The sequence below is a fragment of the Dreissena polymorpha genome, chromosome 4 (genome assembly GCF_020536995.1).
Source record: "Dreissena polymorpha isolate Duluth1 chromosome 4, UMN_Dpol_1.0, whole genome shotgun sequence".
NCBI lineage: Eukaryota > Metazoa > Mollusca > Bivalvia > Myida > Dreissenidae > Dreissena > Dreissena polymorpha.
In genome coordinates this window covers 38,341,705-38,361,409 of record NC_068358.1, presented here as the reverse complement: position 1 = coordinate 38,361,409, position 19,705 = coordinate 38,341,705, and the positions used below count along the sequence as shown (strand labels likewise).

Sequence of the window (19,705 nt, the reverse complement as noted above, 5' to 3'; positions counted from 1 at the left end):
GTTCTACCCCAAAAATATCTTTTTATTATGCTCCCCATCAGGGATCATATTTTCCTGCAACATCAATCGGTCCGGATATAATTGGGGAAAAGTATCCGAAAATGTATATCCGAAATCATGAAAAATTACGTTAAAATATATACCATTGATTTTGCCATTCATGAAGGTGGTATAATACATGTACACAAAAAATTCCCTAAGGCGTTTTTTTTTTTTTTAAACGGAACGAGTTTTCTCAACTGGTTTTATCATTTGGTATTTCATTGTTGTTTCGTGTGCTGTTTTATCAGACTCTTTTCATCGTTGTAAATATTATTAATCTGTGTAAGTCTATACCGATGTTTTAAATTGTTGTCGACTCGATAATAGCTTACAAACATGCACTGGACCAAACAAATGTCTGTGCGTAGGTTGGCTTCTGACAACAACTAACCAAATAATTAAGAAATAATTTGTTGTCAAATAACCCACGGCCGATAGTTTAGATGCGTAGGGATTTAATCACGAGAGCGAAGCATTTGAAACCACTCATCTAATTTTCTGGTCGTGAGTTATTCAACAACAAAGTATAAAGTACACGAATTATATCGATTCTAACACGGTTTTACTTAAGATCTATTCAATGTATATTATTTTTCTTGTGTACTATTTTATGTGAAAGTCCGCCCATAAAAATAACTTTCGGCTGTTCTGTCGATCAGATTCGCGACTTTCATTCATAATTATATAACCGGATTATTACGCTGGTGGAAAATGTATCGGCATGTTTTGTTTGGTTACAGCGCGTGCATTCAGACGCGTCTTTTCGGATGCGTCTTTAATCCGCTGTTCAAAAGTTTTTGATTCTTGGTCTGACGTGCAATAAACCGGTCCTGACCGGTTTAGAGACTGCAGCGAATGGTTTATCACACCTTATCGAGATAAGAATGTCATTAGGGTGTGTTAGGATGTACACTGTGTAATCGATTTCATGACATGGGAATTTTAAAAGCAAGCAGAATCGGACCGACTGTTTGGGATTTTCAATCGGTCTTTCATGATCCCAATCGGTCTAGGACCGACAAAACCGAAAAAAATATGATCCCTGCTCCCCATATATATATTTATGGGAAGCATATAGTTGCCAGTTTGTACTTCTGTACTTCCTTCCGTCACACTTTTGTTACAGTTTCTCATAGCGCCTTCACTATTTTACCAATGTCTTACATATTTGGCATGTATGTACCTTGCATGGACCTCTACCTTTTGATGAGGTTTGACGTCATTGGGGTCAAGGTCAAGGTCACCGAGGCTAATAATAGATTTTCTGTCACACTTTTGTTACAGTTTCTCATAGCGCCTTCACTATTTTACCGATCTCTTACATATTTGGCATGTAGGTACCTTGCATGGACCTCTACCTTTTGATGAGGTTTGACGTCACTGGGGTCAAGGTCACTGAGGCTAATAATACATTTTCTCAAGGTCACACCTTTTTTTCCACACAACACATATATCGACAAAGCATCATTGGGGAGCATCCATCAGTTTTACTGATATCCTTGTCTTATAAAGACACCACTAAAAATATTTTTGAAGCAAAGAATGGATAATCTTGAAACACAGCAAAACAGATTGCTGAGAATCATAAGGGAGGAAATGAAAGTTTTTTGCACAGTAAGATGTGCTAAGACTGTATATTTATGGTGCTGTGCATTTCCTGTGGGATTATGGGGATATTTATACAGCGTGTAAATATCTGAGCAGACATTGAGACAAAAAGCAATTCAATTTCTCAACTAATAGTCGTTCAAACATAGGCTCTCACTTCTTTATTACTTCTTACAAATTGCTTTGGCACTCAGAGCCGTCAGAAAGTTTTTGCAGGGAAAAAATGCAACCCTTGTGCCCCACTTGATAAGGTCTTGAGATGATTGGAGTGCACAAGTTTTCGGAACTTTCCAGGAGGGCTTTCATATTACCATCCAGTTACTGTGCAAAGAGTCATTTAGTTGGAAATTGCCCAAAATTGATTATGGTAATGCTGAATTTCGGGTAATTTGCTGTCATTCTAAATTAATCAAAGTGCATTGTTGTCCTCCTGCACAGTGCAGGGTGAAAAAGAGGAAATAAATGTGTGTGGGGGAGTCTCTATTCTTCACTACAAATGACATTATTGGACAGTTTATCGACTATGGAAACATAATTTCTGATATTCTATCAGATTCCCCGACTCAATTCTTGTGATCAATCGTGTTGTTAGGAGAAGAGTCTTCAGTTTCAATTATGCATACAACTGAAGACATTGAGTGACCAATACAGATGCGCTCTGGGAAAACAGGGCTTAATGCATGTGTGTAAAGTGGCGTCCCAAATTAGCCTGTGTAATTCGCACAGGCTTATCAGGGAGGACAATTTCCAATTGTTATGGAATTTTTCGTTTACAGAAAGTCTTGTGAACAAAAATGAAGTCTAGGCCAGAAGTGTATTCCCTGATTAGCTTGTGTGGACTGCACATAGATAGGGATGACACTCTATGCACATGCAAGCCCTTTTCTCATAGCGATACTCAGAAATTTTTCTTTGTACTAACTGCCTGATTTATAAATAAGATGCAGAGACTTTATTTCAAAATGACAAATTACAAAAATTTGAAGCTATATATATTTGTTTTATTTATTGTCCCCTACCGGTTTCACCGGAGGGGACTGATGGTTTGCGCTCTCAGTGTATCTGTCTGTCTGTGAGTCTGTCTGTCACACTTTTCTGGATCCTGCGATAACTTTAAAAGTTCTTAATATTTTTTCATGAAACTTAAAACATTGATAGATGGCAATATGGACATTACGCACATCATTTCATTTTGTTCCTACGTCAAAAATTCTGGTTGCTATGGCAACAAATAGACTAGAAATACTGCTGAAAATAGTGGTTTTCTAGATCCTGTGATAACTTTAAAAGTTCTTAATATTTTTTCATGAAACTTGCAATATGGACATTATGCACGTCATTTCATTTTGTTCCTACGTCAAAAATTGTGGTTGCTATGGCAACAAAAAAATTCTGAAAATGGTGGAATTTCTGACAAATTTTGGAGTCGGTAGGGGACCATATTGCTTGACAATAGCCTTGTTAATTTTTTTTTTTTTTTAATTACATTTAACTTGTTTAAAAATTGTATCATACCATTTTAAACAAGGAAATTGTAATTAAAAATAATGACTATTTTGTATGTGGTATTTATATAATACCATCCTTGTTTAATTATTTTATTTTATTGAATAATGTCCAATTGTGAAAAGTTGTCCACAGAGGTCTGATATATTATATCTTGATAATGATTGTTTAAGTTATGCATGCATACTTTTACCAATAAGCTCATGAAACTTGCTTAGCCAGTTATAAAATGTAGTCCAGTTTTCAAAGAGCTTGTGTAGAAGTGATTCCTTATAAAAATAACTCTTTATTGCTCACCATTTGTTCATTAAAATATCAATGAAGCGTGAAGTGTTTAGGCTAGCATAATTGTTGACAGATAATGTATTAGTAATGTTTATCCAATAATTGGTCACTTAATTCCATGCTTTTTGTGCCTTTTTTCACCCATGAGTAAATTTTTAAATAAGACACAGTGACCAGTTGATAGAAAGACTGCATGGTGGCCAGTAGACACGATTTCAGTAAACACGTTTTAACATTAAAGTTTTAATTTTGAAGATTTTATGTAGTGAAAGTCAAGACTAGAAGGAATGTCTACTAATTAAAGATTGTGAGGAATATATGGTAAAAGCACATTTGAAGTTTTTAACTTAGTTTAATCGTTATATCGGAAATATTTACACATATACCTTTATGAAAGTTTTTGTACAAATATTTATGTTATACAATTGCCTTATTGTATTAATAAAAAAGGTTTTAATGATGTAGAGTAATGTGCAGTTGTACATTTATCTTTAAGTAAACATGGGAGAATAATTGCCATTCTAGGTTTGTTCCAGCATGTTAAATGTGTTGACAATATTCTCCGATTTGTGACTCTTCATATATATAATTTACAATGGATGTGCCATTGTTGATTTTTAGGTAAGAACACAAATTGGCATGTTGCAAAAACATGAATTTGAGCCTCTTTCTGTTTTTCTAACGATGTTTAATCCACAGATTATTATATATTGATATAAATATGGTCATAGCAGACTTAATGTAATTGAAGTTGAATTATGCAACTGTGTGCTTTTTTATGCCTTTGAAGGAGGGCATATAGTGATCCCACTGTCCGTCCGTCCGTCTGTCTGTCCGTCACACTTTGCGTTTAGGCTTCGAAAAATGCTCATAACTTCCATGTAACTTCAGATGTAACATTCATATTTGGTATGCATGTGTTTATGGACAAGGCCTTTCCATACGCACACAAATTTTGACCTCTTTGACCTTGACCTTGAACTTAGGTTTGTAAAATGCGTTAAGTTTTCGAAAAATGCTCATAATTTCTATCAAAGCATTTATCAGGGGCATATGTCATCCTTATAATGGAGACAGCTCTTGTTCTAAGGGTGTTCTATCCAAGGATTATTATATACAGGGCTCGCGCTGTCGTTCGCCATTTGAGCCATTTGCGAAAATATTGAGAAATTGGCTCAAGAAAATTCTGATTTGCGAAAATGCTAAAATCTCGCAAATCTTCATTGAAATTAACCGCCATTTAAATCCAGACTGGTTTTCTATAGTTTTCTCTTTGTTTCATTAAAAGTGTTCGCAAATTGAACAATAAACGAAAACCGTTCTGCACCAGAACATGAGACATCGCTTGACATTATTGTTATTGAAGCGCACTTGGTAGCTGGCCAATCAACATTGAGTTCGCTCACACATAATATTGGGTCAACCATGCGTAGACACTTGGAATACACAGTTGATATTGTCATCTGCCTACAATTTATCGGCCGATGGCAAACGTCGTATTTAAAGATGCACAAATGACAAGAGCAACAATAAATAATTTCTCAGGCGATCACTTTAGACCTGTCTACCGACTATCGTTCTGAATTAAAGGATGATCATTAAATAATTAGTTCTATGTTGATGATGTTACACCTTTCTGACGATTATCGCCGTGATCGTTTGAAATAAAAGGTGATAAATAAGTTGTTTTACCCACAAGCTATGCTATTGTAAAGAAAAATGTCAACCAAATGGTATATTTATTATGTATTTGCTAGGCTACCAATTTTCATTTTCTGCAATCAAACGATATGCAAATTTTATTTTAAGTGCAGAACGCGTACAATTTTTCGGACTGTCGTTTTCGGATACATTACTTTTCGCTGATTTAAATTTATTTTCGGAGTTCTTTATAGAGGAAATAGAATGCCGAATACACATGCGGTAAAACAGACGATATGGTTTATATTATTTCGAATTGTATTCACTTGAAATTGCAATTGGAAAGACTATAACAAAGAACAATTTGTAAGTCTCTGCATCTGGGTGGGGTGGGGGGCTTTGCCCTTTATTCCTGTTGGGTTCTTGGTTCTAAGACCCCTGGCCTAATTTTCAGGATTTCAAATTTGGGACAACTTACGGTACTCCACTGTTAAGTGTACATGTACAAATTAACTTATGTTTGTACTTTGAAAAGTACCATAATAATTACTTCTGTATTGAAAACTGCATGTTATATTATATGTGATATGCCATTGTTGTCATTAAAAGAAATATGAACAAGTTGATAGTATATATTATTATTTTAAAACCACTTTTCGCGCACCGAAAAACGAAATCTGGTTGGCTCAAAGAAATTTTGGGCCAGCGCTAGCCCTGATATATTGATATAAATAGGTCATAGCAGACTTACTTAATGTAATTTATTAAGTGAAATTTTGCAACTGTGTGCTTTTTTTATGCCCCTGGATCAAATGATCGGGGGTATATTGTTTTTGGCCTGTCTGTCATTGTATGTGTCCGTCATTGTATGTGTCTGTCTTAAAACTTTAACCTTGGTCATAACTTTTGCAATATTGAAGATAGCAGCTTGATATTTGGCATGCATGTGTATCTCATCGAGCTGCACATTTTGAGTGATGAAAGGTCAAGGTCATCCTTCAAGGTCAAAGGTCATTTTCAAGGTCAAAGGTCAAATATATGGCTTCAAAGTGGCGCAGTTGGGCGCATTGTGTTTCACAAACACAGCTCTTGTTTCAAATATATATATAAACAAATAGTTGGTCAACTCAAACCTTAATTCACAGTGGCAACTATTCAGTTATTTTTTGTGTTATAAAAAAAATCTAATAATTTTTAAGATTTCTTACTTGTTTGCATCTACATATGAGTTTAAATTCTTGTATTTTCTTTTACAGCGCTGACCTTTCCAGATACGGTACATGCATATCTGCTGCCTACGCCGCCTGTCTGCTTACTCGCGAGTGTAACAGAAGAGCCTTCTTGCACTTTGGCCGTTCCATGACCACCAGCGATATGATTGCAGTTTTACCAGAAGCGTTTGAATCTCTGTATGCATAGGCTGCAGCTTGTGTTTTTAACAGTGAGTTCAATATTTCATGTGTTTAAATGAATGATGTTTTGTTATTGTGAATTCATATATCATGGTTAGCTATCTTTCTGAGGGCCATTGCAATAAGTGTTTGCAATATTTGCATCCATTCATTTCATCATGATGAAACTTAATCCAAGAAAGGGGCCGAAATAATATCCCTGGGATCACTTTTTTACTTGCGTTCCTTGGGACAGTGGGAGGGCAATATTACTCATTAGTAAAAGGTTAAAATGTGGACAGTAATTTTAAAGACAAAAGAACCCTACTGTCCCTTATTCAAACTTTCATCTAGAGTTAACAAAAACAAAACAATCACTTATTTGTTGGCTGCCAATCACCTCAGAGTTTTTACAATTTCTTGATTGTTGATGATTTTCATGCTATTGAGCGGAACAATATTATCGTACCCATCAGTCAGTGATTGAGATAAGTAGAGATATTGCAGATATATGATGTATCAACGCATTCTTGTTAATGGTGGCATCTTTTGTATTTAAAAAGCGGAGGGGAAACTGTCACTTTCTTAACAGTCTTGCTGTCTGTAGATGGGGTTTGAAGTTGTAAATGATAATTAGAGATTCCATGTCTGTAATTAATATGCCATTTCAAAACAAAAAGGTTGAGTGTTTTATGAGGTGTACTCTTTATTGCCATGAGCTTTCCACTTTTGTCATAATTATGTTGGTGTGATTTAGGAATGTTTCAACAATTATATCATCATGCTTTGAGTGTATATAAACAATTTAAAAGGGATAAAACTATATAGCTGCATTTGTTTTGTTTCAAAGGGTTTTTTATTACAATATTGAAACAGTTTTGAGATAATTAAAGGGAAGGGAGAAGACATATTAAAAAACAATTTTAAGCATATTCATTTTGCAAAATTAAATGATTTCCTGATCATACTAAGTGCATTTAATATCAAAGGAAGACATTTTATTGTTGTTCTCACATGAATTGAAAATCTGTGTCAGGGGATGACAGTTGTTTGTCTATAAAACTGTCTTTTGTTTCAATTGTCTATAAATTGAACAGTTAATAAATCTTTTAAATATATTTATATGGGCAGACATCAAAGGGATCAGATTGGGCCAGTAGCTATTTGATTGCATTTTGTCAGAAATATTAAATTATTATTTACAAAAGACAATGACCTAGGGGTGTATACATAAGCAATAAACATGTTTGCATAACCTTAGTAAGTGTGTCTACAGAATAAGGGCACATTATAAGGGTAGATCTGCAGACAGACATTTTACCTGAGGGGGTCAGGGATAGCATTACTTTAGCACCTATTTGTAAGATCAAAGGGATATTTTGTATTTGTTGATATCATTGGTGTTTAAATAGCACAATTTACTTATGATTATACTATTAATACACTGAATTGATTATTTGTTTACATCATTTGGTACAAGTCTGAGAGGAATGAGCCTAATTATTAGCTAAATGTTTCCATATTTGTTTCATATTATAGTATCATATTAAGAATTATATTTAAAAAAAATTGAACATGCTTATTTCATGCAGTTGTAGAATTAGAAGCTTTGGGCATTTGTTGATTAAAACATTTATTTATACATGAATTCGACTGTTGGTTACAATTTCAGTACCAGTAGTTAAATGTGTGGTGAGTCCCATGTTCATAATGTTAACTGGTGAAAATATGAATGGATAATGAAACAGATTTTTTTGTGCTATTAAAACTACATAACAAAAGATATTTACATTGTAATTTTTAATTTTCTTTGCTTTGAAGCTGCCATGAAAATGTAAATAAATCATAAGCTGAGATTATGCAAACGAGAAATTAAATTCAAACCTTTGCGATTTTCTAATATAATTTCATTCATAATGATTTATTAATTAAAGGTTATTGAAATGTCATCAATGGAACCTGTGTGGTACAAGTAGATATTAATAGTAAATGTTATAATAGAACATTTATGTCATAACAAAAGAGCCTCTTTCATTTTCTACAACTCTTACACAATAATCTCTCACACTTGAAATTCTTTGAATGTACTGCTTTGTCTCTTTAACCGCTTATTAAAATCTTGAGTGAAACGACAGGCATAATGATGATGCTTCATGCACCAGGTGGTTCCTTACTCTTCAATAATTTACTTTTACTGCCCAATATTTATACCAAAACATTTACAGCTTACCATATACGTGCGCTTATAAGACGCATTTTTAAGACTCAAATTAATAAATTAAAGTGGGGGTCGCGTCTTATAAGCGAGTTACTTGTGAAAATAAGCGAAATTTTTCAAATTATCGAGTTTACTGGGCTTACGCTGGCCAAGTTGGACACTTGTCAATTGTTTTGAATCATCGCGGCAGCCATTTGCATTTTCTCTAAAGACCGTATTTGCCCGTACCGTGTATCGGAACGCTATGTTCAGTTACCGATTTACTTGAAATAAAATGTATCGTTATTGATTTTGTTGTCTATTATTTTTTATTTGAATTTTGTTATTTTGGGGTCGTAAGGCGTTATATTGTCCATGGTTATGCTTGAAAAGTTTGTATCACCCGATTGTCTGCGCGCGACGTCGTTAAATGTCATATAAATTGGACATAATAGTATACGTGTGTAAGCGGCGACACGATGCCAAACATGCTTAAAATAACAGCAAAATCAGTTCTCAGTTTGAAACTGTTAATTGTTAAATAAACACGCGATTACAAGTGCTTCTTGACAAATTTGTATCACCTGATCGTCTTTGTTCGACGCTGTTAATTGTCAATTAAGACATAATTGGCAATAAGGGTATCGTCTGAAAATAGTTACCAGTTTGCAACTGTCAATTGTTAAATAAACACGTTCATTCAGACGACCCCCTTGCCGATGACACCTTATTTATTAGGGACCCACGACAGCGGGAGCAAAGAGCGACCGCATGCAATTATCTACAGGTGGCTTTCTTCTTGACCCGTGATTTCACTCTATCACGCGATTGGCTTATTTTATGAAAGTAGGCATTACCTATAGACAATGGGCGTAACATTTGCATAATCAAGGTAATCTATATCTGCCTCTTAGTTTTCAATACCCCTCAAACAATACAATTATATTTACAAATTACAACTACTGGAATCGTCAAAATGAAACACAAACGTAACTCTTATGATCTCAAACTCAATGGATGGTACACAGGACGACGAGTTGTTTGATGATCTTGTGGAAAATCGCGATCAATCTGAGGATGTATCGGCCTGTGCAAAGGTTAGTGATTGCGACGATGATGACGATGATATCGGCGACTGGGTTTACGATGACAAGCTCACTAGTGAGGAATTCTACAAACTGTTCGGTGAAAGCGATGATGAGGATTTCGAGGGATTTTAAGATGACTGATACGATCAATTACGAACGTAATATGTTTGAAATTGTTATGGCAAATTGATTAAATACGCAATTGTTAGAAATTGTGTTAATTTGATAATTATTTTTACTGTATTAATAATACTTGAAAATAAATTAAAACCTAGTTATATATCATGAAATAAACAAATATTATTTACTTTGTTGTTTGATTGTTTTATTTTTCGGACTTGCGTGAATTACTAATTGTATGCAGCGCGAGTTTGAACAATTGTCAATGTGTTTCTTATTGATTTTTTTCAACATTCTGCCGTTTTTCGGCTGATGAAAACGGCAAAATTTGACCGCGTCTTACACGCGGGTCAGTCTTAAATCCACCGATTATAAAGTCCAAAATCGGGGTGCGTCTTATAAGCGAGGGCGTCTTATAAGCGCACATATACGGTAAGTATTTATCCAGTTGTGCAGCATTCTGCTCTCATGCATTCTGTTTGCATTTTTTTCTTATGGCTGTGCAAATAACATATTAGGCTACTGGGCTATTTTTATGTATTCTTTAATTATAATTGTAATTATGAATTTTGTAAATATAAGCATGTCACTGTTACATTTTTCTGGATCCTGCGATAACTTTAAAGTTCTTCATATTTTTTCATGAAACTTGAAACATAGACAGATGGCAATATGGAGATTATGCCATACATGCCAGAATTTTTTAGGTCCAAAGCGGGGCATTCCATAAAAAATTGTCGGGACATTTGACCAAAAAGCAGGACACCTAAAACGATCTATCATTCCACCTTTACTGTAGTCAGTATAGTACTAACAAAAACTCTTGTTCCTTATATTCAAGACATAAAACATCTGATATGAAGTATGAAATCTAAAACATAACAATAACAGTTTTATTAAATAAGACAATAGCAAACAACGAAGATAATATTCATCTTTTTAAAGTACAAAATCTGGAACATTACGACAACAATACTCATTATATTACTTTCAATGGCAAACAATAACGCAGGGGAGGCTATCCAGTACACTGAAAGTACGGGTTACAGTAAACTATCTACCGAACAGTTACATCAGCTTGACACGGAATGCGCGGCCGTACACATTTCCGAGGTAGGTTTTTAGTGGAAGCAAACCGTCTTTGTGTTCATTTTAACTGCTAACAACGCCTCAACCGTTCTATGGCCCAGATTTTCCCTTTCTTCTTTCTGAATGTTTTTCAGTGCGCTGAAACAACGTTCTGGATCGGCGTTTGAGTGAGGGATTGACAGCGCAGTTTGTTACTTGCCAATTGTCGCGGCTTAATTGGAGTAGAGTCAAACTGTCATGCATAGCAATTTGTTGTTTTTAGCTTAATTGGAGTTGGGTCAAACTGTCATGCATAGCACCTCGTTGTTTTATCACAATTACACCCAATTACACTAGACAGGATGGGTATCACTTATTGGACTGTTTGTTGCACTTTTGGTATATTGCACATTCGGATTATCCCGCTATTTTGGAACTAAACATTGAATGTAAAAGACTGATTAATGACGTAGAGTTAATTTTTCAAAACAATTGTTTTGTAAACCGTTTCAAACAAAGACAAAAACAAACACATTTTCAACATTTATTTCATTATAATACAACTATCGATAGCACTAAGCTACCACTATCTTGACTACCACCATGGTTTGACTGCCTGATAAAATCTATAATTAGCCGATAAATCTCTGATAGGGTGTCATAAACAACACTGGTACACACGAGAAGTAGAATCGGATTGTTAATTGGGGGCAATAAAGGGATTAGCGGTGGTAAGTGTTAACGAAACAGAGGTTGAATAGCGAATTTTATTGGGAACCTATAGACCTTACATCGTTTTTAAGAATGTCGGGACAAATCGTCTCATATCGGGACGCCGGGACAAAGGGCCCAAAAGCGGGACTGTCCCGCCGAGATCGGGACGTATGGCATGTATGGATTATGCTCATCATTTCATTTTGTTCCCACGTCAAGAATTCTGGTTGCAATGACAACAAATATATAAAAAAATCTGTCGATGGTGGAGTTTCACCGGTAGGGGACCATATTGCTTGGCAATATCTTCTTCTATTTGCTGCTCATAAGTATCTAGGGGTGGAATTAAACTTCAATATTAAGTAAGAAAGGTTTTCAATTCAATATAATTTTCTGAGTATCAGACGGAAAATGTTAAATTGTGTGCACCATTTTTGGACTGAAGATAAGGATGCTGATCTTCCTTACCTGAAGGACAGGAATAGTGAAATCATTGCATGGAATATGCTGTGACTCTTTCTGTGCTATAATATGCTTTAAACCTTTCCGGCACTTTGATACATATTTTTACACATTTGCAGTCCCTCAGAAAATCAAATTTAATTAAAGACCTTTCTCACTAGATTCAAGTTTTAAAGGCTTCATTTGCAACCCTAAAGTTACTGAACAGCAGCAAACAGCATAGAACCTTAACAGACCGTGAGTTACTCCCAGGCTGTTCTGGTTTTATGCTGTTTGCATATAGCCATTTTCATTTTGCCTCTGAGTCATTTAGAAACGGTTAAAAGAAATCGGACATGTAGACAACAACTACATGGCTAAAGGTTTAAAATATACACCATGACGCCCTTTATTTTGCCACAGAGCGACACTGTTGGTCAGTGTTTTTGTTCTTGTGTCAGATATCTTACCAAACAAGATTTGCAAGGGATTAAGGGGATCCCAGTCAACTCCCAGATAATTAATCCCATTATTTTGTTGTCCGCTGCATTCCTAACCTTTTGGGATTTAAACGTTATTTGATGTTTAATTACAAATATATAAGTGTGCATCAGATTTAACAGATATTGTTTGAAGTACACAGAATTCTTTTGTAAGATTAAGGTTTTTTCAGACTTAATAGCAATTACATATAAACAAGTGTGCTAAACATTGGAAATCTGAGTTTGTGTGTTACCTAAAAGTACTGTGTTGTTCAGTCTATAATGTTGCATATTCTGTAACTTTTGGGAATCGGTTTTTTCAAGGGTTTAAGTAATACGGTTATAATGATGTTAGTAAAATTGAAAACCAGATTTACAATCAAATAAATTAGAAAAAAGAATGTGTGCACTATTTTTGATTTCACAAATTTTAATGTTGCACATTATATATTATAAATGCTTTGTGACATGGTTATTTTTTCTGCTTTTATCCAACTTTTTAGCTCAACTATTATATATGAAATATATATAGTGGAGCTATCCGACTCATTCCGGCGTTTCCGTTTCTGTGCCGTTTACGTGCAAATGTTAAAGTTTTCGTACTACCCCAATTATTTTCATTGTCCTTTGACATATTGCTTTTGTATTTTGCATACTTGTTTACCAACATGACCCCAACCTATAAACAAGAGCAGACAACTCTATCAAGCATTTTGTCATAATTGTGGCCCCTTTTCCACTAAGAATATGCAGCAAATGTTAAAGTTTGCGTGCAACCCCAAATATTTTCAATGTCCCCTGACATATTGCTTTCATATTTTTCATACTTGTTTACCATCATGACCCAAACCTATAAACAAGAGCATACAACTGTATCAAGCATTTTGACAGAATTATTGCCCCTTTTATACTTAGAATTATATTCTATGTTAAACGTTGCGTACTACCCCAAATATTTCCTAAATCCTTTGACATATTGCTTTTATATTTTGCATACTTGTTAACCAACATGACCCCAACCTATAAACAAGAGCAGACCACTGTATCAAGCATTTTGACATAATTATGGCCCCTTTTACACTTAGATAATTGAGCATTTTGCTTAAATTGCCATAACTTCTTTATATATGATCACATTTCATTATTACTTTGACAAAACAACACTTACCTGAATACCACAATGGATTCCACCGAAACAATACCCCACGCCCCTACCCAGAACCCCTCCCCCCCCCTAACCTCCTCCCGCCCCCCCCCCCCCCCCCCCAATTTTTTTTTTTCAAACATCATCTAATAAACCCTCCGAAAAAAACTAATATAATTTTTTTAACATCATCTAATACATTACCCCACCTCACATTATACCCCCCTCTCACCCCCAACCTCCCCCCACCCCGATTTTTTTTTTTTTTTTTTTTAACATCTTATAAATTAGCCCACCCCACATTATACCACGCTCTCACCCCCCCCCCCCCCCTACTCCCCCCTAAATTTTTTTTTCCCTTTTTTTAGTTTTGAAAGATCGTCTAATAAATTATTGAATATGAACAATTTCCCCATGATGGCTTACATTATACTGTCAAGCACTCGAATAGTTGAGCGCGCTGTCCTCTGACAGCTCTTGTTTATATTGTTTTGGGGTTGTCCTTCAGTCTGTCCCTCTTTTCGTCCGTCTGTCCAGAGTCATATCTTGGAAGTGCTTTGGCGGATTTCATTGAAACTTGGTATTAGTATATATATATGGATAAGAGAATGATGCACGCCAAATGGCATTGTACACCATCTGTTAATAACGGAGTTATGGCCCTTTGAAAAAATGCTTTTTTTGTGTGTTTGGAGCCATATCTTGGAAGTGCTTTGAAGGATTTCATTGAAACTTGGTATTGGTATGTATATCAATAAGAGGATGATGCACGCCAAATGGCATTGTACACCATCTGTTAATAATGGAGTTATGGCCCATTGTATCTTGAAAATATGCTTTTTTGAGTGTCAAATATAACACTTGTGTCCAGAAGCATATTGGCGGGGGATATCAATTCAACAAATTTGCTTTTTTTTTTATAGAATAAGATATATATATTCACTTAATAATGTGCTATTTGAGATGATGCCCTGTTTGTCTTTGGCTCAGACTTGGACTTGGCATCACAGAAAAGCAGTCCATACTCAGAGACTGAGAGCTGTGGTTGTGGTTGCTGTGATTGCCAGCTCCGGAAAGCAGACAGCTTTTTCCAGGCCCAAATAAACACTAGAGTGCCAAATATTTACAACATGAAATGAACAGACTTCCAAATTCACTGCTCCTTTGAGACATCTGCATTCTTTGAAGAAATAATCCTGGCGCCTTTAATGAGTATGTGCTTCAATGCTTTAGCTGAACATCTCTCCAGGGCCAGAATGATATTACATGTTCTAGACACATGTTAACTGTGTTCTAGACACATATGAAATTATGATCTAGACACGTATTAAACTGTTCTTCTCTTAAATATTGCTGTGTTCTTTTTAAAAAAATGCTGTGTTCTTTGCACAAATGTTTAACTGTACTCTTACAAAAATGTGAGACAAACTGTGTGTGTTTTTTACACAAATAAAACAGAATCTTTGGGTGTAATAAATTATGTTAATTGAGACTGCATAAGGTCATCAATGTTTGTATACTTTTCAAAATAATAAAAAAACTTTCTGTTTAAAATACACACAAAAAATGCGATTGAAGGATGGACAGACAAGGGCAAATCAATATTTCCCTAAAAAAATATTGGGGGCTTGACTCATTATTTTTCAACTGTTGTGTCCTTTTAAGGTTTTACTGCGGGGTGCCTTATAAAGTAATAGCGCTAATGGTTATGTCAGGCAAGGCAATTTGAAAGTTTTAGCAAACAGATTGTAGTGTATTGACGAGTGCAATGCAAAATACCTGCTTGCTCCCTTAAAAGGTAAACAAAAGATAGAGTGCACTTCATAAACAAAAGCACCATTGTTAACTGTTGAAAAAGGTTGATTCTTAATATAAACACATTTGCCTTTCAAAATATTGTGTCACAATAATGGGTCAGATATTGAGGGGATAAGTTTGTTTGTGTTTCAAATTAATTGGAAATAATTTTAATGCTGTTCACGAATGTTGTTGACCTGAAAGCAGGCTATGTCAGATTATATTGTTTTTCTTGCTAATGGACTGTTGTTTTTAAATATTGTGCGCCTGGTGTGGTGGACAGCAATCATTAGCAGAAACTGATAGAGTTTGGGGACACATATGTTTTGAAACAATGGGTTTTTTAACAAATCATCAAGTATAAAACTGTATAAAAGCAAATTATGACTCGTACTGAGAATGTTGCCCATTGCAAACTGTTGAAATTGAAATATATTTACGTTTAAAATTACTTTTCACCAAACAAAGTACGGCAACTCAATGTTTCTATTTTAATAAAAAAGCACAGACTGTAATGCTTCCTGTAATTTTATTTTAATTTTTGACGATGCTGCAAAGCAGCTCATCTAAGTTATCATACCATGAACAAATTCTTCACAATGGCGACCTATGTAAAAGACCGAGCCAGTCCGATTGAGATAGCTCGATTTTTCTAATCGGCATACCTCGCTGATTATCATTGATAAAGGTATAGGAAGCTCAGCTATAAATAGGACAGCATATTCTGGGAAAAAGATTTAATAATACCGTAAAAAGTTGTGTATAAGGCGCTCTTTTTTACCCCAAAATTTCATTTAAAAAACTTGATGCACGTTATGCACAACTACAGCCATGCCAAGACATTTTTTCCCTGTCAGTAACCCAGTTGCGGTAATTTGCATCATTCTGTTCCCCGGTGTTTTAAGTGTAACTATGTTAATAATAGTGTTATATTTACGATCTGAATAAGATGGACAAACATTATAAAGTTAACATAAATATTTTCTATCTTTTTCAGGTACGTACAGAGCATTGAAATCAAATAAATTTGAAGAAGAGAATGAAAAACAAGGAAGCCATTTTTATTTAAATGTTTTTGTTTTCCCACAATATTATACCCTACTGTACTAGGGTTACAAAATTTATTTGGGGGCACTTGTCGATTTACAATAGTATGTCGGCAAGGTCTTTCCCGATACATTTATGATTTTTTTCCCTGTTTTTCAAATGTGTTAATAAAATTGATGTTGTGTTTGTTTAAACGTTTTCATACGTCTTGTCAAGATTGAGCATGTGATTATTGAGCAATTTGCGTCACCTGTCAAGTTTTGTGAAGCTGGGCTATTATCAAAACATGGGAACCGGCAAACGGCTTCACACCTCCATTGTTTGTTTATCGCCGTTAATGTCGTAATGGTGTTGAGAAGTTTGAGTTGTTAAAGTCTCCTGTCAATTATAGACACTCGAAAAAAACGCATGAAATCGGCAATGTAAATAAAACGCGCGGTTGTGAATTAGTCATGCATGAATAACCACCTGACAATACCAATTGATAATGTCAGTTTCTTATTTATAACTAATCCATCTGTTATGTGTACTCCTCCACGAAAAAATCGTGGACAGTTACTTCGGAGACATATGATGAAAACCTTGATGGTATCCTCGTGGAAAGTGTGCATTTCATGCATAATTCATTTAAATCCAAACATTTATTTTTACGCATAATATGATTTATAAACAAAACACACACAAACTTGTTGTATCGTTATTGTCTTTAAAATAATTAATAATTGAAGCAATAAAAGAACAGGTAAGATCGGCAATGTAAATATAACGATTTTCAGTTAGCCTGCGGTACGGAAGTTTTCCCCTGATTTTTTTGCTTCAAAAACTTTTTTCCTGATTTTTTAGCTTAAAAAAGTAGATGCGCGTTATACATAAATGCGCGTTATACACAGTGTTTTACGGTAGTTTGAAAACGTTAATTTTGAATCAGTTATATTCAATCCATTATATGTTAATAGATCAATGAAACAACTATGCATTTTCTGTATTGTATTTGACATTAGTCGTGATTCAGTAAATAAATTGTGAATTAAAACGTGTAGAATAAACATTCAACGCGATCATGAGTGTAAAGAAAACGAATTATTTCGAACCTGCCATTTGTAAACGTTGTAGCGACTATGGTATATAAACAGCATAATAGCCGTGTGACATCTGTGAAACTCGCTCTTATGCATGCTTTCTCATTTTGAATATTTAATTAACTTTTCAAACAGAAATTACAGAGCCACATCAGTGCACATACTATGTTTGATAATTCATTCCTTTTTGGATATTGTTTGCTGTTTTAAACACATATTAGGTCATATCGCGGAGATTTAGTTAACCTTACCATTTGTTCATGGGCAAACTCATGTATTCAAGTGCTCTTACGACTATGTGCTCATACCTACTTTCGGGAATCATCATGAAATTATTGCTGTACTTAACGAACAAACATGCCTAAGCTTATTGAATTAGAGAAAAAAACAATAATCAAAAGAGAAAACTATATGTTCATGCACATGGGCATGTGAAATCACGTCCATACACATAGCATCATTAACTTAGGAAAGGAAACAACAAAAAATAAAGTTTGGTATGATATACATGTGAAATTAAAGAGCATGGTGTAATTAAAGAGCATGTCAAGTTTTGAGTTTATATGCTGAAACGTAATGTTATAACCCACAAACCTTTTACTGTAACAGTACTTTTTTTTTTAGATAAGTGGTACAGAAAATACACGTCAAATATCTTTTTAAAGATATTTCTTGTTATATTGATCGAGAATGTAACCCACCTCCCAGTTTCGCTAAATGGATCAAGTTCCCCACGGGTACTACTTCCCCATACCCCCAATTTTTTTTTCGTACCCTACATTTTTCGTACACAATTTTTTTTCGTACCCAATTTTTTGCTCTTGCCCAAAAAAAATTTGTACCCAATTTTTTTTTATTACCAAAATTTGTTTTTTCGTAACCAAATCTTTTTTTGTACCCAATTTTTGGGGGGGCATAATTTGTGTACCCAAAACTTTCGTACCCATTTTTTTCCTACCCAAAATTTTCGTACCCACAATCACAATTGTGGTGATGTAGATAAACTTAAATAGGTGCTTTTTTATCAATCTTCTTCAAAAGATCCAATCAATTCTTGCAGGATGAAAAAGAACTGATCACCACCATTTATTTTAGTTTCAGTTTTGCTATTAAACAGTTTCAGTTTTGCATGATGGTACAACATTACTGTTATCAAAACTTTGATGAAAAAAAAATAAAGACCTTAATTTTCAATTATTTCTGAAATGTAATATTGTTTGAATTGACTGCAAGATTTATGTAAATCTGTACTGAGCTTTTGGGCAAATGCTATTTATTTAATACAAAAGTTTACTAGGATGTTTAAAAAATAATGTGAACAATGCATTAAAGGGGCCTTTTCACAGATTTTGGCATATTTTGAAGTTTGTCATTAAATGCTTTATATTGATAAATGTAAACTTTGGATCTTAAAAGCTCCAGTAATAAATCAAGAGTAAAATTAAAACAAGGAAAAAAAAGTAGCCGGTACCAGGGCTCTAACCAGTGACCCCCGGAGTCCTTGGAGTTAGTCTGAAGTAAAAACGCATTAGCCCTCACGGCTATTTCGCCGAGTATACACAGTATTTTATACCTTATGTAAGCAATCTTTGTAGTTTCGTAAATTTAAACGACAACAACAGAACTCTCCAAATTATTCAATCGTTTCGCGTTGCAACGCTTAATAATTTTTAGGTTTTCAAATCGTCAAAAGATACATATAATGGCTATATTGCACTATGGTAAATGTTCAGTAATACTGTTTCCTCACAAATATCATAACTAAAAAGAAAATTTGCGAATCTGAAACAACTTTTTTCAATTTTGTCAATTTACCAAACCGTGAAAAGATCCTGTTAATATATATAAAACAAATTATTATTCCATGTGTGATGACATACGATCAAACATTTAAAAAAATGCTTTTTAACAAAAATTAGCATTACGGTCCAGTATACTAAATCCAGAGAAAAAGTTAAATAAAAGAACTAAAATATTTTCTCATTGAGTCACTTTAAAAGAAGTACACAGAATGTGTCAATAGGTTTACTGGGTTGATTCCTTTTTCTGCACCTT

At 34.5% G+C, this 19,705-nt stretch overlaps 1 protein-coding gene across 3 annotated transcripts in view; it reads left to right on the top strand.

Moving 5' to 3' along the window:
• LOC127879535 (ATP-dependent (S)-NAD(P)H-hydrate dehydratase-like) overlaps positions 1-19,705 on the top strand; it is a 139,703-nt gene that overhangs the window by 102,212 nt on the left and 17,786 nt on the right. The window contains exons 9-10 of one of the 3 annotated variants that reach the window (XM_052426438.1): positions 6,339-6,523; positions 14,718-15,096. The exons of 1 other annotated variant lie outside the window; for it this stretch is intronic. In XM_052426438.1, coding sequence (XP_052282398.1) covers positions 6,339-6,501 — 163 coding nt within the window. In that variant the 3' untranslated portion in view covers positions 6,502-6,523; positions 14,718-15,096. Of the gene's footprint in view, positions 1-6,338; positions 6,524-14,717; positions 15,097-19,705 lie in introns of those variants that run through there. One more of the 3 variants, XM_052426437.1, reaches the window with a different exon arrangement.